This window comes from Drosophila kikkawai, chromosome 2L (genome assembly GCF_030179895.1).
Source record: "Drosophila kikkawai strain 14028-0561.14 chromosome 2L, DkikHiC1v2, whole genome shotgun sequence".
In the NCBI taxonomy this organism is placed as follows: Eukaryota; Metazoa; Arthropoda; class Insecta; order Diptera; family Drosophilidae; genus Drosophila; species Drosophila kikkawai.
The window spans coordinates 4,180,018-4,205,603 of NC_091728.1; the positions used below are offsets into that span (position 1 = coordinate 4,180,018).

The window sequence follows — 25,586 nt, forward strand, 5'->3', positions numbered from 1 at the left end:
GTTTTACATTCACACCTTTACATTTTCTCTACATCTACCGATCGCTCCTATGGCAGCTATATGATATAGTTGTCCGATTTTCATGAAATTTATACCAAAATTCTAGAATAATAAAATAAGCTTATATCTCAGAGTAGATGAAAATACGTTGAAAAACAACGAAGTTATAATTTGTTTCCTATTAATTTCCCGATCGTTTCTATGGCAGCTATAAGATATAATCGTCCGATTTTCATAAAATTTTTACCAAAATTCAGAAATAATATAAAATGGCCATATCTAAAAAATGGTGCAAAAATGTTAAAAAACAGCAAACTTATAATTTTTTTTCTAAAAATTTATCGAACATTTATATGGCAGCTATATGATATAGTCGTCCGATCCAGCCCGTTCCGACATATATAGCAGTGAGAGTATATAGAAGACTATATGCAAAGTTTCATTCAGATAGCTTTAAAACTGAGGGACTAGTTTGCGTAGAAACAGACAGACGGACAGATGGACAGACGGACAGACGGACAGACGGACAGACGGACAGACGGACAGACGGACAGACGGACAGACGGACATGGCTATATCGACTCGGCTGTTGATGCTGATCAAGAATATATATACTTTATAGGTTCGGAAACGTCTCCTTCACTGCGTTGCAAACTTCTGACTGAAATTATAATACCCTGCAAGGGTATAAAAAGGCGGGCAAAAAAAAAAAATAAAAACAAATAAAACCAAAACCCAAAAACTCACAAAAAGGTAGGAGCTATATATGTAAAATACATGTATATTGTTATGCATGTGAAATGCCACAGAAAATTAAGGCAAAAGGAAAGTAAATACTTTTCGTGTGCGTTGGCTTGTCCAAAAATTAAAATGTGCCGCTTTCCTGTTGCGTCAAAATGATTAAAACTTTCGGACAGATTTCCAAAGAAGTCTGTTTTTTTTAGAAGCTTATTAAGTGCTACAACCTCATTTTATTTAAGAATTTATTTAATTCTGAATTCCATTTGAATGTAAAACTCAACGGATTTCTGGGCAAATGTGACTCAAGATTAACGATTGACTCAGAAATTTTATTTTTAAGTTTGTCATCCTATTTGGAATTCAAATTCTGAATATCAAACAAAAACATCTCTTAACAAGGTGAAATAAAAGTGACCATGTCTGATATCAAATTTGGTATAGACGAATAGTTAAAAGACATAGTAACCCCTATCTAAATTATAGAAAAAAGTATCCAATACCTTTTTATATTTAATTAAATTTCTTCAGTATATATTCAATATTAACACCATAATTAACACTTGGTTTATCTCCTAAAAATCCCCAATATACTCAGATTGAACTCCATTCCAATTGTGCTATGACTATCCCCAATAAAATGAGTCAGACAGATCAATAAAAATGCTCCTTCTTTTATCGTTCTCGTCGTCTTTGTTGGGGGTCCAAAAATTCTAATCACTCTCGGAGTGGTGAATGGTGAATGGCAGCTGGCGGTAAAGACAGCGCAAAATGTTTCTGGGTCACTGGCAAAAAGAAATGCCAGCAATGTTCCAAGACCCTCAAACACACCTCCTTTGCCTTCTGCTTCTCCTCATCCTCGTTGTTGTTGTTATTTATTTATTTTTTTTCTTGTTGGTGGCATTGTCATTAATCATTGCCAGTTAAACAATAACAAGCACAGGCATCCAAGGGAAGGGAGACAGGCAAGACAGCAGACTGTGCTGGTAACTTGGTCCAAACAAGTGGCACACGCATCGCGTGTCGGTGAAGAGACAGGAAAAGTGAAACCCAATGGTTGCCAAACTGCACGATGACAAACACAATGTGGGTACATGATGTTTGCGAGCAATTGGAGGAAGTGAGCAGAAGAATGTTTGCCCGCGGGTTGTACAGCCTGTTGAAAAGGTCAAAGGTTGACAGCGAATCGAACAGCTTAGGCGAATAACTCAAACTGGCCTATAAAGTTTAGATGCCCTGCCAATCTGCCAATCCAACATTGGCATTATGACAATACGCTTCAAAAGTTATAAGGGAAACAAGAGATATGGAATGTCAGTATTGAAAATAGTATCTCTTGTGATTATAAAGCCCTTACTGTGGCAAAACTGAGCTCTATCAATAAGCAGTTATTTTAACAAGATGATTTTCTTTTGATACGAATAAAGTTAATTTCCAAATAATGTGATTTAATCAAGAAACCAAAAATTAAAAAAAAAACACACATAGAGTGTCTTTTAAAATCGAAAGAATATGTTTAGTTGAACACTCTTTTTGACCGTATAGCTCCGACCTTTTTCCCTTTTTAGAGCTGGTCAGAATGTCGTAAAAGCCATCAAGCATACGCCTCGTAAACTCTCCTTTGACCTTCCCTTCCCCGAAACCTTTAACCCGTAATTTTTTTGTCCACAGACCTTGCTTGGGGAAAGTGAAATCTATAATAACATTTTTCACACAGCACTTTTCCTTACAATGTTTTATGCCTTCATCCCTCCCCTTTCGCTCTCTCTCTCTGTCTCTCTTGAAATGATTGCGGGTGGATGCGACTCTTCACACGTTTCCAGGCAGTTAAAATTTTAATTTCCCTTTCCTGCCCGATTTTGCGACTTGTCATAAATTTCCACTCAAGTGGTTTATCAACTGCAACATACAGAGACGACAGAACTCTCTACCGGCTAGAACTCTGACATTCTGGCATAACTTTAGCTTGCAAAGTAAGCACCTTCGACAGACTTACTTAACTTACTCAGGTCGGTCGTAATCTTATTGAATTTTATTATTTTCCGCATGGACAACTCACCTGCAAAGATAAAGAGAAAAAAGGAAATTTATTAAAGAAATTTATTTAATTTTAATCTTTAGTTTGGGAACGTAAATTTAAATGTTAAGAGTTTTTTTTTTTTAATAGAAGCCGTTTTATACTTAATGTAATCTCTTTCGTGATCGCTTAAATACACCACCGCCCGTTCCCATTCGGTTTCTTTGCAATTTGTTTGCTTGCCTGATAAGTGGTTATAGATTCGTTTTGTTTTTACTTTCAAGCGACTCAGAGCTCTTGATTCGATTGTATAATTTTTGTCCCTTATCAGCATGTCATGTTTGCGGTTGCACACATTCACATACTTGGGACAAAACCACAAAAGAAAACAAGAATTTTAAAAATAAAGTAGACTCAATACGTGCACAACTTTTCACACATTAATAAAAAGAAGTGACTTCTTGATAATCAAATCTAAAAATTCTACTTAAGATTTAATATTTCTAAAGCTAAAAAATAGTTTAAAAATTAGTTTATTTACATATTTATGAGATGATATAAATTGTATTAGGTTATATGATCTTTAAATTGGCAAATTTAAGTAAGATAAATGTAAATTTTCTTATTAAAAATGTATATTGATATTTACTCTAGTAGTTTACCGACCAGTTTGACCAGTCTTTAATAAATCGAATAAATATTATTATATTCTGTTAATATTGTTTCTCTTAAAATAAACAACTTCCCCAAGTCCAAATAGTAAAATAAAATCTTTTTTTTTTTTGGAAATATTTATTGAATTGTGATACAAAAATTATTGTTGAGTAGTGTGACCGGTCTCAGGAAGATTATTAAACAATTATTATTCGTTGTTCTTGATGAAGGCTTTAACAATAGTTAGTCTACTCTTGCCTTACAGTAATTATACTCCTTTTTTGTACTTTGTGCTACGCAGTAAACTCCCCTTCTGTACGACCTTGACACGGCTTCTCCTTTATTCTTGGCCTATTTTAAAGTTGTATCGATCAAACTGCGTGCATTCCATCGAGAGTGACAAATGGAAATGGGGGTCTTAATGGCCTCCCTTTCGTTCGCACTGACATCAGCTTCGTTTGCTTACTAGCTTGCTTGCTTGAGCGTAGAAAGCAAGTCGTCGCGTTGAAACAATTTATTATTTTCTTTCGTATTTATACTTTTTGTTTTCTTTTGCCAACCGCACTCATTTTATGCTTGCATTTCTGATTAAAATATTTGCAGAAAGCGAAAAGCTTTAACACTTTTGAGTGGCCTGGTTTCGATTACTTTTATTATATGTATTTTCTTTTTTTTACGGTCAAGCTAGAATTGTATTTTACTGTCGAAAAATTAAGACGAAAGCGTATAAAGGTGTTTATTAGATCTCGGAATCTAACGATATTTACAAATAATAAATCATCTCTGATTATAATATCGAATTGGCTGACGATTCATCGAACGTGTCTATTTATATCGATCGATTTATTTAAAGAAATAATCGTTTTTTTTTTTTTTTTTTTTTTTTGTATATGTTTTTGTCATTCATGGTGTTCCTTTATCGATAAAAATCATATCAAATCAAACCAACAACAAAAGACCGTATGAAAAAAAGGAATGTAGACTCAAAAACTGACAAAAACTGAAGAAAAAACGAAACAAAAAATTTAGGCCAAAGACAAACAAAGCTGCTACCAAATTGCATTAGCCAAATCACAGCAAAGCAAAACTTTTCGAGCATGAAAAGGAACAACAGCAACAACAACAGAGAAAAAGAAAGCAAACGCCAGATAAAAAATAAATAAAAACCCGAGAAGTGAGGAGAGAGGCGGCCAAGAAAAAGAAAAAAACTAAAACCAGACATCGAGACGAAAAACAAGAAACATATGCAAAAGCCAAAAAGAGGAGGAAACAAAGAGAATGAGCAAAAACATAAACTAAATAAATAAAGCAACCTTGACAACAATTAACACACACTTGTGTGTGCAAGGGAGCTAGAGTGAGATCTAAAGAGAGAGGGAGACAGGCACGCGTTTAAAACCGCACGCGTGCAAAAACGCAACAAAAGTCGCGCCTCCGAGTTAATCAATCAATGTAAGCGTTTTTAAACTGACACTACCGAGGGAGCATAAGAAAGAGGCTACAGATAAATATCGATAATATTAATTAAAATATCGATTTTCTTTAAAAGGACTATTTTAAAATATATGACATTCAAAAGATGTCTTTCAAGATGACAATATAACACATTTTGCAGTTCTAGTTAAGGTTTTTTTTAATAGAGAAATTATATAGTTAATTAATTATTTTTCTAATCGATATTTTAAATAATAACATCGAATATCTAGAAAAAGTAGAATTATAGCCCGTATTTGTAATAATCCTATTTTAAAAATAAATACAACACGAAACTTGAAATATTTATACTCTGTTTTGCCATCTCTGGTACATTCACTGCGTAATTGGTATTGATAAATTAAGCAAAGAATGTCGGTCACAAGAAGCTTGTTTAATGAAGCGCCGACCACCGGTGTCACCGTTAAATGGCCCGAACAGCAGAAGAACAAGTTGCAAAAAACGCAAAACCGCTGAGTGGAATTTGCATTCCGCTTTGAAGCTCACTCGCCGGCGGATTAAGTTGCTGTTTGTATCAAATAACATGCATTGACACATATAACAGCATGTAAATATTATTAAATCTAGGTAAATAAAGTGCAATATTGGTCATCAAATATCAAAATATTTATATTAAAACAAAAAATAACCATAATTGTTGTTCCCTATTGGGCAGATTATGACTGAGAAATTGGAATCGATATTACAGAAAACGATGCAAATATGGTGGAAAACATCAACGTTTTTCAATAAATTATTTATAAAACTGTTTAATTTAAGATTTTTTTTTAATTAGACAGAAGTATAATAGCCATGATCCTCATGAAACCTGCTGCCCTGGATATTAATTCAGTTATCCATCCATTTATTTTGTTTATTTATTGTTTAAATCCTAAATATACAATAGCTATAGGCGGTAGTAGTTCATTTACCCATTCGTAGACGATATATTGCAATTGACAATCATATCAATCATGTTGGATTTTATTGCCATGACCCCCGCCCACGTCTATGGGCTATTTTCCATTCGTAACTCAAATCTGGGATTTCTTCTCCGCCGCTCCAAGGCCGGGGAAACTCCATTTGCACACGCTCAATTAAAGATTCGGAAAACTGAAGCGTAACTGCCGCCAATGAGCTATAAAATACATATCAGCAGCAACAGCGACTGGCAAAAACAAAAACAAAACCGGAACGGGAGAAAAAACCAAAGGGGAAGAAAGCTTCAAAGGACTCCCGCCACAAGGAGAAAGGGGGAGGGGCTTACAAGCCAAAAAGAATGAAACTGCCACTTGAAGCAGAAAACGAACGAACAGAAGAGGCCAGAGAAGAAGCAGCGAAAATGAAAACAAAAGACATGGCAAAAGCCCAAGGAGGTGGCCCGGCAGGACGAAGGACTCCACATCGCCGTCGACGACGACGACGACGACATCGAGTCGGGCAAACTCAAAAGCAATGATGATTTATGTACGAGGGCCAAGCCTTGGACTGCGATAGCGTTACAGGAGCGGCTACGGAGAATCGGGAGCAGAAGGAAGCACTTGAGTATTCATGCAATTTCTGGGTTATAGCCACCATTAAACTTGCCCCAAACTAAGCGACGACCGGACCCGTAGCGGAATAGACACATGCACACCCCGAAAGAATCCCTCGGGACTGGCGATGGAACTCACATAAAAAGTGGTAAGCGAATGCACAGATTAGAGATGGGAATGTGCCCATGGAATGTTTAGCATATTGCACTAAATTAAAAGAGCAATTATTTAGATATTTAAATATGTTGATATTTAATAACGTAAATATTTTATTGATTTTTATATATGTTTGCAAATTGAAAAAATGGGTAATAGATAAGAATTGGTTATAGACAAAAACTAAGACCCCTTAAAAACCAGTTCTATTTAATTTCCAATAGCGAGTAATATAGAATTTTAGCATCCTTGAAAGGTCCTCCTAAGCCAAGCCATTGAAATGGTAGACGACGATTTTGTAGGCTGTACGATGCATTTGGAAATTGCATGCCAAAATGCAATGGATTGTGCGACGCCGAGGACGAGGACAAGGGGGCGTGGCATAAGCGGAGGCAGTTGACAGTTCAATGTTGCATTTTCAAAGTAAAAAGGATGTGTTCCACTCCTGCCGTCGCATTTTAGGCGCTCAACTTAAAAGCGAGTGGAGTGGTTGTGGAGTGGAGAGGGCACAGGACGCAACGAGACCATATTAGAAAGGCACAAAAGAAAGTGTCAGAGTGGGGGAGGCCCTGTAGGATATGCACGGATATGCCGCAAAAGTAGCGCCAAACGAGCAAGTCAAGTTGAGTTAAAGGATGTGGACCAGGGAGGTATACATATATATATACACACACATATATATGGCGGCAGAGACAGAGGCTGGTGGTAACGTAAATGTTGTTGGCTCTTTTGGGTGCGGTTTCTTCTGGCTGGGTTTTACGTCCTTTCCCTCTCTGAGTAACTGTTGCTATTTCCCTTTGGATGCTGCTGCTGCTGCAGTCACAGTGCAGTCTGAGCGAGCTCTGCACTTTGTTTGTTGTTTATGTTGATGTTGCAATTGCAATTTGCATAGCCTTTTACGTCATTGAGGTGAGTTCTGTGGAAATGTGTGCGTCCTGTACAGCAGAGAGTTGTGAGTTGTTTAAGAGATGAGAGGTAGGCAAATCAGGGTTGCCTGTTAGATTAAATGGTTGTAATAAACTTGTTCACCAGTGCTCCTGGCAAAAAGTTTTGCCTGAACAAGTTGGATAAGACGAAACAAAATTAGAAAATATCTGAAAATATTTGGCACACTACTATACTTGACTTGCTGTATATTTTATCTGCTTTTTTTAACTTTGTACAAGCACAAAACATCTGGTAAACGATAAATATGCCTTAATTAACCCACAAAGTTAAGCCTTTCATTTAAAACCGATTAATTAGCTATCACATTTACTAAAATGAAACAGAAAAAGTTTAGGAAAAACAATTAGAAATACAAAATCGGAGCCCCATTCTTTCTTACACATTTTGTTGCAAGTTTTTATGGTAATTTCGTTCGACATAACCTATTCAACAAGATCCCCATTGCAGACCCAACTGTTTCCCGACCTAACCGATTCCCCGATTCTTTATTGACACGTGTACCAGGCTGGGGCGCGGGGAGAATGTCACGCGTGGACGTCAGGTGAGCCAGGTGAACAGGTGAACTGGTAAGCGGGAGCAGAGCAATCGGGGCTCACGTTCCACGCATCTCGCTCACAGAATTTCTGACTGGTGTGTGCAGCAGTGTGCAGCAAGGACTCTGGCATTTTATTAAATTACGTGACTCGGAATCCTGCTCCTTGCTCCTACCAAAACGCTAACTTCTACACTAAGAGAATGGTGATAAGATAAGAGAATGATATTATCCGAAATAGTATTATCGAAACATAACATTTTGGATTATTTAATTCGTAATAAATAGTTAAGATATTTTTATGTATTAAAAATGTATCGATATACCATTTAATAATTACGAATTAACAATATTTTTTAACTGTAGTCATGTGCGGTATTTGTGTGTTGCGCGGGGAGTGGCGAAAGGGGATAACTTTGTTACTCCAAGTTTGGCGCCGGGCGCGTTGAAAAGAAATGAAAATGTGTTAAGGTTTCTGGTTAGCTGGGTGGTGGCAGGGGTGAAAAGAGAAGGGCTAGGTTTGGCAGGCAAATTGCTTGCCAATGTGCAAGTGGAAGTTTTTCTGAAGTAGCCCCTGTGCTGCTGACTCTACGCCTGTCATAATTCGATTGAAGGTATGAATGAAAAATGGGGAAAGTAATATGAGATTTCTGCTAGTTATCGATAACAAATTGAGTTGATTTGATTCACGCTTCGTATCTTCGGGTAACTGCAATAATATATATTTTATAAACTTGAGAATTTCTTTAAATAATAATTATTATATATTATAATATATAAATTAATATTTAAAGCTTAATTATTTCCTACACTAAAACTTGGTCTAAATTTAAGATTTGCATTTTGTATTTTTATTATTTCAAAAGAATTTGTTGTACTTATTTTTATAAGTATTAACGTTTGGAAACCAGAACTACTACACTTTATGTATTAATATCAAATAATAAAGATAGTGGAGGAAAATATTTAACTACCTTATCGCGCTGAGAGATATCGTAATCATTATTAAACTTGCAATAAGCAACACATTTACCCAGCTTTTGCAATACAAAAGCAAATTCAGATAGGAAAAGCAACAAACACAAAAAAAAACAAAGAGTCGCGCCCACAAAAGCGAAAACGTGCAAAAATGTCCGGGAATAATGCAGTACATAAAAATCGAAAGAAATGTCATTTCCATAACAATGTGAACAAAAATCCAACTCTGCTGTCTTATCAAGTGGCAAGTTATCAGAGAGCTGAGCTACGTACATTATACATATGTACACTATATATATATACTCTCCCTCGCTTTTCGTCGCTATCACTATCTCTGTTTCTCTATCAGGCAGATGAAACGTGATGCCAAGCAAGCCCTCAAATCGGCAAAAAAGATTATTAACTTGGTTAACCTTGAAGGCAAAGTGAGTTGCTACTTAATTGTATGTGCTCTCAGTTGCTTAGGAAGCCTCTACTCGATTTAACTCCAGTGGGGAAAATTGTGGAAAAACTATAAATAACTTCCAGGAAAGTTAAGAAGTTTGTTGTTGGTCAAATGATTTGGTTGTGTTGAAAGTTTATTAGGCATACGAGCTGGTATAATGTTGATGGATTAATTAGTGGTTCAAACTTGATAGTAGTAATTAAGGAGAAAACTATGCGAAAATCAATTATTTCATAAATATGTCTGATCAATTTGGTGTTTATTACGTATTAAAAACATTAGATTAAAAATCCGCTAACGACAATAATCAATTAGCAATCACTTTATGCTATCATAGAAAATATCCTAAAAAACTTGGGTAACAAACAAACAAAAAATAAAATAAATTAAAAAAGCAAACGTTTGCTTCCACTAAAGCTGCACAAATAATTTGGCAATTTAAAAGCCATAAAAATAGCGCAACTATAAGTTATTTTTAACGTAAAGCCAAGAGGGACGAGGCAGGCACACCTGATGCTGAACAACTTGTTTGTAAATTGTTATCCGTAAATGTTAAATGAATCACTCAACATGCCTATAGGAAAGTCAAGAGAATACAACAGAAATATAGTATTCTTGGGATTAACTTTTAAAAATTAAAAGTTAACTTGTATTCCTCATTTGAACCAATAGAGAGTACTCTATACTTTTGCAATTCTCCTGGCAATTTTCACCTCAGGTTCCTATCTATTTTCTGATGCCGCCGCGTGAGCTGCCTTGTCGATGTTTATTTTTAAAATAGCCGCCGCATTCACTCAACAAACTTGTAGCTAAAATTACATTTTTTTTTCTGATTGTTATTTTGGTTTTATTTCTTGCTGCCTGCTTTTCATTTGCGTTAAGTGGGCGGTTGGTGGAAAAGCAACAAAAGCCATAGTCGCTGGCTATCTGGATTATGCGGAATTTCCCCTATTTTGGCATTCAGTGAAAATATATTTTCAAGAAAAACGCAACTGACGTAGACCAGCAAGGACGCGTACAATGTACCAACCCTCAAAGACTTGTATTTGGCCCATTGATGATTTTATAAATAAAGAAAGTATATTAAAAAGGATGTTCCTACGTTTATCTATTAGCAAACTAATCTGGTTTATTTTGTAAGCTAAGATATATATATATAAGTGCTCATTTTGTAAGTTATTTAAAGAATCAAACACAATACGCCAGTATACCAACAGTGGCAATCAAAATCAATAGGGGGTCTCTTCTCGAGATGCTTGTAAAAGCTTATGTTTATCGAATTTCTATGTATGTTGTGCTCAATACCATTAAATCTAATGATCACAGAGAAAAGAGACATGTAAAATGTTTCAGTCATAAGCAACCCAACAAAATACATATACTCAAAGTTTAAGCTGGATTAAAAAATTTGTTTGAAAAAAATCAAAGGTTATATAAATTTCCTTAGGAGAGAACCATATAAACTTTATTATACAATACAATTAATACACACATTTATTAATGGCAATTTTCCCCAATTTTAAATTTAATTATTATCGAATATTTGTATTTAATAAGGCCATTAATCACAAAAACCATAAATATAACTTGATAATTGGCCAAAATTTAAGTACTTTAAAGATAAATTTTTTATGTGGCAACTAATTAAAATTATAGAGCAGTTAAAATAATTATTTATAATTTGTACTTATATTTCATGTTTTAAAATAAAGACTTAATTTGATATTACCACTTTTAAAAGTGGTTGGAAGGTTGGAAGGAAGTAGTAAACACTATATTTTACAGTGAATACTTTATTAATTGAAGTGAAAACTGATCAAATAAATATTTAACTTACATAGCATTAAAACTATCGAAACTACAGGAATTCTTTTAATATATGTAGATCTCAGGACTCACTTGACCAAGAGCTTTTTGAAATGTGTGAAAATTCCAGAAATGGAAAAATTAGTTAATGGCATTCCTTTAGCTTGATTTTCTCCCTTTCTCTCTCTTTGCGAATATTCGTGTTATTCATACCGTTCCTGTGGTGAACTATTCGGAGAATAATAATGGAGTAAGTTATGATGATTGCCAGAATATTCCACAGCAACAGCAAGCAAGCTCGGCTGACTGACTAACCCTCATCATTCGTCGTCTCTTTTCCAACCGTGCCTTTGGCCGTCTCTGTCACGCAACTAGAGCAACTCGGGCAAGTTCCCAGTTCTCAATTCTCAGGGGTCTGTGTTCGGTCCGTTCAGCTCACTTTTTCCCGTTCTTGTTTTGTATTTACGAGTGTGTCTAACCCTTGCCTGCGCCACACACACATTTTCCCCCCCAATGAATATATTTTCATAAATGAAATGTGGGCTTGTCCCAGAGTCGGGTCGATGAGGTTTTTCACAATCCACACCGAACTGCTATTGTTGTTGCACTTTTCCTCAGTGTTTATAGGCGCCCGATGTTTTAGCTGAATAATTAACGATTTGTTTCTGGTTCGATGTTTGATCTTTAAAAGGTCAGTCTCAATTAAATATAAATTGTTATAAATAATTTGATTTATATGAAGGTTCTATTGAAGATTATGAAATACTATTATTGTGATAGATTTTCAATAAACCTTTAAATAATTATATCATCTGATGCCTGTTAAGAGTACATTTAATTATCCATATTGTTTTATCACACATTTTGAGCAATTATTATTATATACACTCACTGCTATGGTTAACCTCCTATGGAGGGAAATCCCCTCGATATTCGATGGGTAATCGATAAACATTTACGACGAGCAAACGTCTCAGATAATGTTCAACTAAAAGCTACACCAGCTAATAAAATAAACAAAGGAGCAGGAGGAGGTGGAGAGAAAGAAAAGTAAAGTGTGAGGAGATGAGCAACGCTAGAGGGATGTTTGCGAGCAGTGGTGCTAACTTAGCCTCAAAATTTTAAAGATAAAAGCACTATGCCATTATGAGCACATTCTGTTTACAACATTTCTGGTTTTGTGATATGCGAATTTATCAATCAAATATATTTTATAGTAGTTTAAAACATATTGATATGTGACCAACTCTGCCAAGTTTACATAGAAGGATCACAATTGATACCGCTGATCATACATACAATCGAATCATCGATACCTTTGCCTTTTTCAATTGTCAACACTGCTCACACATTTTCCCAATGTTTACAAAATACCAACAACAAAGAGTACTAGAGAGAGAAAATGAGAGATGAGGAATCAGCGGAAGAACAGCATTACAATGTTAATCCAAATGTAGAGAAACCAATACACTGCCACCACATACACACACAGATATACCCAGACACACACACGCACACTCATTGAGTTAAGAGCCGCCGACAGTTTATTGATCGCTAGGCAAGCAACAAAAAACACAAAATTATTGTGAGCAAGCGAGCGGGCGCTACAACAAGTAAAAAGCACTTACTCATACAAAGATAAATAAATAATAAATATACAAAAACACACTCACATACATATGTATGTATGTGTATATACAAACAAAGCAAGCACGCAGAATAGTGCATACATATATTCCAGGCTGCATAAATATTTCAGCTTGCTTTTTGCTCAGTTGTTGTTGCTGTTGCTGAATGTCGAGCAAAATGTCATATTAACACCTAATTACGGTAAACGTGTGAGCCAAGTAGCAGAACAAGACGAAAGAGCACGGAAAAGAGAAGAGAGGTGCCATGAGGGGAGGTGGTGGAAGAGGAAGAAATAGTGAGAAGGCAGTAGCACCCACACAACAGCCGGTCTTATTATTATTATTATTATTATAGTTGTTGTTGTTCTTGTGAGTGGATGACGTTGGAAAAGCCCCACAAAAATGGCAACAATAAAAACAACAAGCTAACGGGCATGAAGTGCAAAGGAAAACAAAAGGGAGAAATGTAGTTGGTTTTTTATATTACGTATTCCTATTTCTGCAAGTTCTCTTAAAATTATTTTGAATTTTAATCACTTAACGGGGGACAAAAATTAGTATTTCAAATAGGGTAAACGTCATTTACACTTACTAGGGACCATGAATAAAATGGCAGCTGATAAGAATAAGAAAATAGCATCTCATCATCTGTGTTCAAATTTCTTCAAATTTTATCACAGTCCAACTTTTCCTCACATTTTTCGAAAATAAATGGAAATTGAAATCTTTAAATAGCATGAACAGGAAGTAAACAATGAGCACATTCTTCTGTTCTCCCATTTTGGTCTTTATTTTATATATTTTATATTATACATCCCAGAGCACGTTTTGCACTGCAGCGTGATAGTTTCAAGAATCCATGAAGCGACTTCCTTCGCTTCGGTTCTCAGCAATCAAACACAAACACTCATTAAAAAGTCCTTCAGTAAAGCTTCAGGTTACAGTTTTCAACCACAACCACAGCTTAAGTCCTCAGTCCTCGGCACCGGAAGTGGAAAGGAGCAGGAGAGGGTGATAAAGAGAGCTGGAAGCGTCCAGTTTAGCGCATTAAGCACAAAAACAAGCACACGCAATGCCGATGGAAGGTCCTTTTCTCCACTCCAACCCCCTTTATTCAGCCTTGTCGATTCCTGCCCTCATCTTGTCAATATTAATAACGAAGGAACAAAGTCAACTGCAAATAAATGGCAAATAAGTTTTTGTTTTTATTTGTCGGCTACAAAAGCCACCAAGGACACCCGCTGCTCTGACCCGCTCCGCTCGATTCTCCTTGTCTAGAAAAAGAAGGTTGATGAAAAATCCACCACACTTTCCACCCTCCGGTAAGCGGAAAAGTGCAACTTATTTACTGTTTCCGCTCCAGGGTCGCGTAGAGGGAATATGTCTATGTAGAGGAATGGGGTTTTCCAGAAAGAAATGTCAGGCATAGGACATGTGCAGTGGAAACTAAGCATACTTAAGCAAGAATTCGGAATATTAAAGTTTAGACCAAAATGTAGTTAATCAGGATCTAATTGCATTCGATTCTCCTCTTAAAAACATCAAAAGGTATGTATATTCATTATTATTAGTATTCAATATTTAATTACAAAATCAACAGTAAAACTATCATTTACTATTATTTTACTTAAGTTTTAGGCAGTTTTAAGTTCTCATTATAAACTATATTTGTTCTTTTGCTATAGAACAACTGCCTTGAGGCATCCAGCCTTTGAGTCCTCGCGCTCAAACTGAACCAATAGCTTCTAGCAGCGAAACGTCAAGTGGGGAAACAACTTTTTCTACGCAGCTTTCGACATCATAACTATCTTAAAATACCCAATCCTTGGCTGCGAGGGTCTACATAAATCAACAAGAGGGGAAAGAAGCCCCGGTTCCAGTTGTAGTTGCAGTTTGCTCCTCTTGACTCTACTCCGCCTGTTCGCGCGGGCTTAAAGTGGCAGCACTTGTGTGTGAAATGTGCGAGTCGAAGGCGACAACGATGATGCAAGACGCAAAACGCAGTGGCGGAGTGGCGGAACAGGATGCAATGGCACATGGACATGGACAGAGACATGGACAGCGCCAAGGCAACGCGATACAGCCCCTCATCGGACCCCTTTCTTCGTTGTGTGTCCTTCAGCTTAACTGCAACTGACTGATGGGCGTGGCGACGCGGTGTGCAACAGTTAATCATTTTGGAGGGGGAGGCAACGGTCGACGGGGAGACAACATCTTAGGTGAGAAGGTCTTGGCAAAGAAGGGAGACGGAAGGTGCTATATTTAAGGTCGCCATTTATGGGAGTGGCACCTAGCAACGAATAGTGTCGGCAGTTTATGAATCAAAAAGTTACGGAAAAGAATTAAAGTTTAACTTGTACAGGTTTTATGATAGATTTGCAATTTAGAAATCATTATTAATTGTTTTTATCACTTTACAGAAGCCGAGATTATTTCTTAAAAAATTTAATATATTTTCCTAATAACAATTACACAGAAAATTTCACAAATTCAATGTTATTCGGGGGTTAATCAGACGTAGGAGTTATCAAGGCCCTTATTATTTTATTAGTTGCTCATGTTGTGTATATGCCACATGTGAGTGGGGTTTAACTCCAGCGTTTCCCTATTCTTGTAAGCCACCACCCCGCAGATGCACACACCCAAATCCCAACACGTGTCAATTGTGGCTCAGATTCGTTGGCTGTGTTTTCCCTTGCTTGCCGTTCCCCTGTCCCAGTGCTTTTGTTTTTGATTTTCGGCTGGGCATCAAACATAAGCTTCGGGTCATTAAATAAAAGCGAAGACCGATGCACAAACACACTGGCAGTCTGACAGGCAGGCAGGCAGGAGGAACACACGCTGTACATGTGTACATAAAAACGTAAGCAGTCAAAGGACCAAGGACTCGGATGAAAAGCCCCTTGTAAAAAGTATGAAGCGAATTATTTGCAAACAAAAGTGCGAGAAGGGGAAGTGATTTACTTTATCGATAGACATAAAACAATTTGGTTGCCTCTCAATGACAGTTCTCGTTCTTGCTCCTGTCTCGTCCTCGTCCTCGCTTGGCTCAGCATCCTTATCCTCCACATTCACATCCTTCCTTCCTGCTTTCCACCCCAACATCTGTCATTTGTATTAGTGCGAGTAGCGCCTCCTGAGTCACACACGATTCCGTATTCGATTTCTTTTGTTCGGTTTACTGGTTAAATTTTATAAGGTATAAAAATTACATGTGCCTTTTTCTGGCCCTGATCTTTCCACCAAGTCCTTGAGGAGCAAAAAAGCCCTAAAACTTTCGTCCTTTAATTTGTTCACTATACACTTGTACACGGGAAAAACACAGGTAAGAAAAACATATTTGACGAGAAAATAAAGAATAAATAAAACGAAACAGCTTAGAAGAAAATGTAGTTTAATCACAATAATTAAACTCCATCTATCTGAGGAATGGAATTTCGTGCTTCATTAGAATTTCACTCCTTACTCACTCACTTTTTTCTCCGTGCACCTCCTCGAATGTTTGTTTTCCTTTTTCTTTGCATCTCATTCTATTTTCCACCTTGTTCACTTTTGCATACAAAATGAAAGCAGGGCTACCCTGCACTTCCTTCCTGCCAACAAGCTCTCTCCCTCTCTAGGTGCTCTGTGTCCTAACTGTTGCTGATTTATGGTCTGCCATAAGGTGGGTTCGCCCCGGGGAGAGGCAAAGTGGAAAAAGGGGCCAAGGGATGTTGGATGACTGTTTAGTTTAGTTTGCATGTTGCTGCTCCTCCGTTACGCCCGCCCGCCCCTTAGCTTTACGTTCGGTGCCTGCCTTTGTAGCATTAAAATGACATAATAAAATGTATAATTTCGACATAAAAAGTAAAATCCCCAGAGAGATTTCCTTGGGCCCAATTCGTCGTCTCCTATCTCGCACTCTTTTACCCGCTCCCGCACACACATATCGCACTTTGATTGCCGTCTATATGTGTAGCATATCAATTAGGTGTGTGGGTCAATAGTGCAAGTGGGCCAATGATGGAGAGGTGAAAGGTCGGCCGCAAGGCAGCCCAATCATGGGGAGGCCTCAATGCCAAAACAGAATCATCTTCTTCCTTATTTAAGGAGGTTATTTGAATCATCCGTTTGATGCAGATGCAAATGCGGAATGCAGATGCGAGTGCTTTCAAAAATGTCGTAGAAACGTTTAAAATATTATACAAGTTTATTTTATTTGTTAACATTATTAGTATTGGTTGATATCTAGGCACAAACTAAAGGTATTTAATGTACTAATCGTCCTGGTAGATGGACGACACATATATTTCTATTTAATCTTTTCTCAAAACCTTTACGTATAGTAAAAGTAAAATTATAATACATTTATCTTTCCAGTTCACTTGAAAATTAGTTACGGAATGACAACTCAATAGTTCGAATTATATCACCTTCAAATCGTGTGCATAAACCATTTCCCTGCTGCTCCATCAACCAATGCGCATAAGTGGGCTTCTTGAGCAGACTATCCGGTGTGTGTAGGCTTATTCCGCTCCTTGGCAGCCACTTGGCTATTCATAACTAACACACACATATACATAGTCAGACAAATTTTAATAATTCAACTCTATAATGTGGACGCAATGGAGGAAATTCGCTTTTTGGCCAATGCCAAAGGCGGGGAATGTAATGGAAAGTCGCCCAAAATGGGGGCGACCGAAATGCAATAGAATGTGGTGGGGTTTTTTCATGGTGGCTGGGGTGTTTGGGTTGCCTAGTGTAGAAGAGCTGAGCTGGGAACCCACAAAAACCGAAAACTTGTGCGCGTGTGTGTTTGGGTGCCACATAGGGCACGGGCTCGGCACATTTTCTGGTGCAAGGTGGGAAAACCCAGAAGGGTGGAGGCCAGAGTGCAACAAAAAGAAGAGGGATGAGAAGCAGGATGGCGGCCGCCGCCGCCGCCGTCAGTGGTGCAGGGGCAAACCGCGCTCTAGACACACATTAAAATTTCAATTTTGGAGAAATTAAAATTTTATCAGTTTGCTGAGTGTGTCGCACACACCGACTGGCTGCGCTAGTGCTCCTAGTCTCGTTCCCTAACCCACATTTTCCCAACCAATATCCTCCTGGTTGGCACACACGCACAAGCGGACCGACAAAAAGTCATAAAATGACCAAGGACTCAAACCCACATCAGGTGGTGCCATCAAATCGTATGTATGTATGTATATGCTTTGAGTTTATATGTAATTTAGATCAGACCATATTACCAAATAAAGTTTCGTAGGGATACATATATTTTTGTCAACAAAGAGTATTAAAAATTCCCCAAATTCCTCTAGCAGGCTAAAGAACCTACTTATAAATGTGACGATTGTATACATTTTGTGTTAATACTGTTAATTATAAAAACTATTGCTACAAAGTCAAACCCATAAAAAAAAGGGATTTCAAGAGATTTCTTTGCTAAAAAAAAATCCCATTACTGTTATGTAAACGCATCTCCCGGCTCATTCCAAGATTTCCAGCCTGTAAGATATTTTTTTCTGGGCAGAAAATGAAAGCTTAAGAGTTTTAGGGGCCATTGTAAGCCCAACTTAAAACCCTCGCACCCTTTGCCACGACGGAAGTGGTCTAAAGAAATCTGTTATGGTTAAACTTTCGAATGAACAAAAAATAAAACCAAGTTTTCGACAAATTGCAGCGAAAAGTGCACAATGGGTTAGCCATGGGGAAACAGTGCGTGGCGACGCCGGCAAAATGTACAACAAAAACCGAAACACGAAGAAAAAGCGCGAAGGAAACAAGAAAGAATGGTGCTGCGGAATTTTTCCACCACTAGATACCCTTCTTAAATCCAATTAAATCAAAGTTTTTCGTACAAATTGTAATGGAAAAACATATACTCTTTATGCTATCAAAATACCAAATTATCTTTATGAATATTAAACAGATCAAACTGTGAGAAAACCATTTAAATCAGTTTTTTACTAAATACCAAAACTCTTGCAAGCTATGCTTCTTTTTAGATAAGCCATGATAATAGAGAAAATCCAATATACCCCTTGCACTCTCTCCCAGAACCCAGAACCGGGTATTAAAAAAAAAAACTTGGATTTTTCTACTTTGCTCAAGGTGGGACCACAGACGACCAGAGGGGCAGGTTGAGAGGTATTGAGAAGACCATCGTCTGTTGGGTGGAAGAGCAGGCCAAGGAAAATCCAAGCAAAACTTGGCAGCGCTCTCTCGCTCTGTTTATTGCATGGCGCTAAAAGCAACTGGGGACCGTTTTTTCTTCTCAGTTTTCTTGGTTTTTTTTTTATATATTGTGGGACTGCCGCGTCTTTATACGTATCTATTATGTGGATGTGCATGTGCTGGTTTGTTTGTTTGCTACCCTCTGTGTGTATGTGTGTGGGCGTACAAGTTTCAATTATACATTTTAGTGGCCGCCGCAGCTCATTGACAATAAAAAATGAGAAAATGAGGAAAGGAGCCGGAAAGAAAAGGGTTGCAGAAATGAGAAAAGTTTTAGGGGATCCGATTTGATGTCGTGTGCGTAGCAAGTAGGTCTATTGTGATTTGGGTTTAACCAGGGAAATGTCCAGAGATTATATTTGCACTTGGAATTTAATCGGCCTATTTATGGGTTACCTTAGACTTGAAATTGTTATATATTTTTCATTCTTTATTACTAGAGTTTACTTAATAAAAGAACTTGATCTCTAGATTATAATTATAATCTCTTTGTTTTATAATATTATATATTTGTGAATAAAATAAAACAAAATGTTAATCTCGACTCACCGTGGCTTAGGAAGTTTTTTCATATGCATATCCATATCGGGTTCCAATCGCTGCTGTTGCTGCAGTTGTCGGTTGTTTCATGGAGCGGAGTCCAGCTCGCCCTCGATGGGCGTCGTTTGTTAGTCCAAGGATTTGTTGATGGGAAAGCAGAGTATCCTTTTCCCTTTCCCACCTGATCTCCTGCTCCTTGAGGAGATGCTAACTTTAGTTTTTGTGAGATGCTAAAGTTGGCGATGTTTCTTGGGCACCGCATTAGTTGTGGTGTTTTTGTTGTTGTTAATTTTTTGTTGCTATTGGCAGGCTACTAGCTTTGATTTAATTTGAATTGTAACAATTTTAACAATTTTTAATTCATTTTTATTATTGATAATATTGCTCGATTCGCTGTGTAGTTTGAGGTTGTTGTTGTTTTACATTGTTTTTGTTTGGTTGTGTAGGGTGTTGTTGTTGTTGTTTTGTTATTAATTAAGCACTTGGGGCGCATTTATAAAATTTTTTTATTTCATTTTTAAACCTATGAATAGTAGGATAAATTGATTTTAATATTTGAAATCTTTATAATTCTTTAATATTATATTTGTAATTTGCACTTCTTTTTTTAATTTTTCTTCAATATTTGTTTATTGTTCATACGCATCTCTATTACCGATAAAGTAAATTTCTTAAAGTAATTGCATTGGTTGGTTTTAAGCTGCTAACTTTGAGGATTGTAAAAATTGTTTGTATTTTTATTTGTTATGTGGATGTATGAAATATATATATGTTTTTAATGTATATATATATTAGGGTAGCCGTAATATCGATTAGCCACGTATAGATCTGCATTAAGGTTTGATTGCACCGTTAGAATATAACGCACTTTTTCCACGATTATATATCGTTCTTCTTTCATTCTCTCATTTGTTTCTACATTATCTAAGCGTTGTATATATGTTTAAGTGCTATGGCTATGTATATGCATGTATATAATGCGTGTATATATAATAACTATTGGAAGGCGTATTTTATAGGCTTGCTAAGTTCTGCTCAAAATTTTTACGCGTCTATTTTTTTTTATATTTATTTATTTTGTTTGTTTTTTTTTTAATAAAGCTAATGGCTACTATTTCTTTAATGCAATGGGTAATCAACTTTATTCTTTATTAAATGTTTAACGTTTTTACTTCTGTTGATTTATTTTCGGTTTAGTTTTATTATTGCTTGTATCTGAGGCGATTTTATTTATAAAGTTAGCTGCGAATAAGAAGAATGTCTTAATTTAAATCCATTTGATAATTAACAACAATAACAAATGTGTACAAAAGTTCACCATGTAAGATCGCCGCACTGTTTAACAAGTAGTAACTTCAAAAATAATTTCCATTTAAAAAGGGAGTTTAAATTAAAAAGAGAGTTTCGATTAACCCACTTTAAATGTCCCCCGATGACATAAACTCCTGTTCTCAGACGCCACAAAAAAACCACACGCAAGGACATACATACATACATATGTACAGATGTATATACATATATATAAACTTATGCCATGCACAGATATTCGCTCGCGCTCTCCCATTTCGTGTTCTCTCTTTCGCTCCACCAACAACAGCTGTTGATCGCAATTGCAGCAGACACACATACATACGTGTGTACGTACATTGCAGGCATAGAACATGTTGATGGAAGAACAGCAGGTGTTAAATATAAAATCAAAAATGTAGCGTACATAATATCATAAAGACGCCAGATGAACGAGAAAATTATCGCGATGTATCTGATTGTGCGCTTTTCTGGTGATTGCTTTTGCTGTTGCCTTTTATTTCACATTCATTCATTAGTCGCTGTGGTTGTTTTTGTTATTGTAACGGCAAGGCAAAGGGCAACGCACCTTTTCCTTTGCTTTTGACTTTTGCTTTTGCCTAACAACAACTAAAAACGACAGCGGCAGCAACAACAATAAGAAGACGGCAGGCAGTTCCGTTAGCCGAGGCGAAGAGCAGAAAGCGAACGGCGAGAGAGTGAGCGTGCCAAAGCGAACGTGCGGCCAGAGCGAGAGAGGTAGAAAGAGAGAGCGAGAGAGAAACATAATCACACGGTCCAGGTCCAAGTGCCGTTTGAAAAATTGACAATAAAAGAAAAAAACACAAAAATGTTCCGAAGTCAATGCGCATTTCACTTTTTTCGCTCGCCTCTTGCTAGTCTCTTCTGTTCCGTTTTCGAGTTGCTCGTATTGTTGTTGTTCCTGGTATTGAAATGCGAAAGCGAAAATTGTTGTTGTGTTTGATCTGTTGATTTCTATTCCATTTTTGATTTGCATTGAAACTTTGCAAGCGAATTAAAAATAAACCAGTGGCGAGAGCGAGACAGAGTGTGCGAGCGAACGAGCGGTCGTGTGGGGAGACGAAAGAGGAAGGCCTCTTGATTTCGTTTTATAAATATTTTAATCAAACTTCCATCGCACTCTTCACTGCTAAACTTACGTTTTCAACTTTTTTATATTACATTTGATTTAGATTTGGCTTTAGCATTTGCTCTTTTTACTTTTGCTTTGCTCTTGCCTTTGCATTGCTTTTGACTATGAACTTTGCACACAGAACAAACATCGATTAAGCACACTTCTCACCATATCATTATATTGTAAGCACTCTTATTGGAATTTGATTGCAGATACTCTTTATGGCGAAAATTACACGATTTTTTCGGCTGGTGCCATTTGGGTATGCAATATTCCTTTTTTACATATTTTCTTGGCTATTTTCGCTTTTACATTTTTCACACGTCGCGACGGCGGCAGCGGCGATTGTGTTTGCGATGCGACCGCTGCGAAATCCAAAACAGAGTGACAAAACAAACGCCGATAACTGAGATGGCGAGAGAGCGGCGAAACTGAACTCCCCCCGATAACTGAGCGAGCGAGAGACAGCAAGAGCGGCGAAGCAATTGACGGAGCGAGTGAGAGGGCATGCGCAGTGAGTGTGAGTGAGCGAGCGGCATTTGAACGGGGCTGTTTAACAGCGCATCCGAAATTAACAGAGCCAAAGATCGTCTTTTACATAGGCATGTTAATTGGTTATGAAAATATATAAGTACACCTTTTTTTTTTTTTCGAATTATCCAATACAATTCTTGAGCAAACTAAACAAAGAGAATATGTCTCTCCCCCCCAAAAAAAAGTGTGAATGAATTTTGAGAGAGAGCATTAAAGGGAGCGTGAATCTATGTTCTCTTTTATGGCCACTGCTATGTTGTCGCCAGTTTAATATTAGTGTTGCCAATACATTGGAATTCGAAACCGTGCGAACAACAAAAGGAAAAGCGCTCTGTCTTATTATTAAGCAGCAGGGGGCTTCAATATCTCTCCATTTTTATTGTAGTTTTTTGATAAGATGATGGCCAATAATTGTTATTCTTTCAAGTTCGGAAAAAATGTTAAATTGTTTGTGAGCGAAAAACGCTAACTTATGCTGTTAAGCACTAAATTGTGCTTCCATGCCCATGGACACACAACAAATGCACTAATTCAAAAACAGCTGTTATATTATTTTCAGTTGGCTATCTGAAATCAGCTGCAATTTTTCCAAACCGAAAAACACTACAATAATGTATGTATGCTCTCACATAATCACGATAGATGACAAAGTGTTCTTAGCATGGGCTTCTTTATCTGTCTGGGAAGAGAAAAGAAATCAGCCCCTTATTTCTTGTGATCGCAAATTATGGATTTTATCTTGGAGGCAGTTTCATGTATTATAAGTTGAAAACTTGTATAGTTTTTATAAAAATGGAATACAGTGGAATTCATGTACCAATTATATTATTTGTATTTACTTTTCGCCGACGGCACAGTCTTGATTGAGCCCGGTATTAGTCCGAATAGTATACAAAAAGAACACGCAAAGACAAATGGAGATAATTATCCATTTAGTCTTAATTGGAATTTTACTGAGGCTTTGAAAACTAATTAGCCTAACAATAAACCTGCAACTTTTAGGTATTTTTATACATACAATACATAAATACGCATTTCATAGAGTTATCTTCAAGTCAAATGGAAAAATCGTAATGGTTTAGCAATTCAAGCTAGATTAAAGAAGACCTTCCAACTACAAATATGAATTGCTTTTTACATCTACCCAGGGTACATTTTAGGCGATTACTGTGACGACTCGTGTCTGCATTATTTCATCAGTCACCGCGAATCGAAGAGCGACCGATTTTGCAGCGAACACAATACCCAATTGCCGATTTTTCATGCTGTTCCAATGGACTATTGGAATGTCGGCTTTCAAACAATTAACAATTGTTCTTATCAGAATTGCCTTGAGGTGTGTTTGCCCTCTCGCTCTTTTCCTCGCTGCGTTGCTCTCAGATTTGTCTTTTTTTCTTTTCAGCTCCAATCAAATAAATAACGAATTGAAGGGTGATAAGGCTGCGAATTTCTTTCTGGGTTCGGTGTTTCTATTTAATGCAAACACCTAAATAAAAGATAAAATACAAACTTGAACAAAAACAAAATCGAGCAAACCCAAACACACTCACACATACTTTCGCACACACGCACGCACACAGGGACAAAAAGAGCGCGCGCGAGAGAGCGTCCGTCTGGCATTTGACGTTTATTACTTGGCAATTGTTGTTGCTGCCTCTTGTGGGTGCCTCTTTTTTTCTGCCTTTGCGCGCGAATTCGCTGCGCATAGCAAATTAAAATTAAAATTTTGCGAGAGCCCACAAAGGCAAAAAAAGCATGGAAAAAATTCAAAATTAATTTATTTTCTTTTTCGACGGCGTGGCGGGCAAGAGATGGAGAGAGCCAAGTGTATGGAGAACGTCACAGAGAATGAGAGAGCGAAAGCGAGAGAGCAATGACGAACTTTTGACACATTTGCTATGTTCACATATTTTGTTTATAACAATTGGCCTGCTGACTTTGCATTTACCTGCTTTTCGTTTGCTTCAATCGTATGTCTGGTCGCTGCGACTGGTGACTGCAACTTAAATTGTTTCTTGTGTGCGAAACTCAGAAATGTTTAAACATTATTCAACACAAATACGCGCACTCACTCGCACGCACACACACAGTCACAATTTTCCTGTGTAGTAATAAGGCTGTAGTAATTTTTGTTGTTGTCGTGTGTTGGTGATAGAGCCTTGTAGTTGTTGTTTCGTTGGCGGCAAGTTGTCTTTGCTGTTGCTGCTGCCTCCAGCATTTTCAACGAATGCGGATTTCCGCTCTTCTTTTCTCACATCAAATAATTTTACTTTTATTGCTGTCTATTTGTGGTTTATTAGTATAAAAAAAACGAACGCGAACTGCAGTCAAAGTCACACACAAACACTCACACGCACGCACACACACAGCAACTAGTAATTCTGCTGTGCGAAAGAGACCACATTAGAGGCAGAGCGCTTACGAAAAAAAGGTTTGTGCAAGTTTCCCCAAAAGCGCTTCCTTTCGGAATATTCACTGCGCTCGCTTTCGGCGGTGCCGCGGTGGCCACTTTATCACTTAATTGGTTCCGTTTGCATTGTTTTTAATGGGTCTTTAAATTAAATTTAGTTGCGTGTTTTGTGTTGGTGCAGAGAGCGAGCACGAAAATACACATCGTTATCGATGGCTGGCCTATCGATATGAAAAACTATCGGCCAGCTGATTCCCCGAAGATCAGCTGTTTGCCTGACAGCTAGCCGATAGACGATAGTGGGTATAGTGCTGGAAAACGTAACGCTGTGGTATAATATTACTTCTAAAATAAATTGAATTTGTATAATTTATTTTAAAGAACTTAAAGTACTACCATCAACAAAATTTAAGATGTGACAAGACTATCAAGCAAGCCAAAACAACCCGGGGTATTACTGATACTCTCTATCAGTGTTGGAAAATATGACATGGGCACTTTCGACTTGTAAATAATTCTATTTCATGCAG

The 25,586-nt window shown here is 37.2% G+C and overlaps 1 protein-coding gene across 6 annotated transcripts in view; it reads right to left on the reverse strand.

Annotated features, from left to right (window-relative positions):
• The window catches only part of lilli (AF4/FMR2 family member lilliputian), a 76,128-nt gene extending 50,866 nt beyond the window's left edge, over positions 1-25,262 (reverse strand). The window contains exons 1-3 of one of the 6 annotated variants that reach the window (XM_070283544.1): positions 24,595-25,262; positions 20,842-20,911; positions 19,679-20,062 (exon numbers count right to left, since the gene is read on the reverse strand). Coding sequence is in view for 1 of the 6 variants with exons in the window: in XM_070283546.1 (XP_070139647.1) it covers positions 19,679-19,713 (35 nt within the window). In the remaining 5 variants the exon portion in view is untranslated. Of the gene's footprint in view, positions 1-19,678; positions 20,912-22,137; positions 22,237-22,280; positions 22,376-24,594 lie in introns of those variants that run through there. The other 5 variants (XM_070283543.1, XM_070283542.1, XM_070283546.1 and 2 more) reach the window with 5 other exon arrangements.
• Positions 25,263-25,586: the final 324 nt, after the last annotated feature.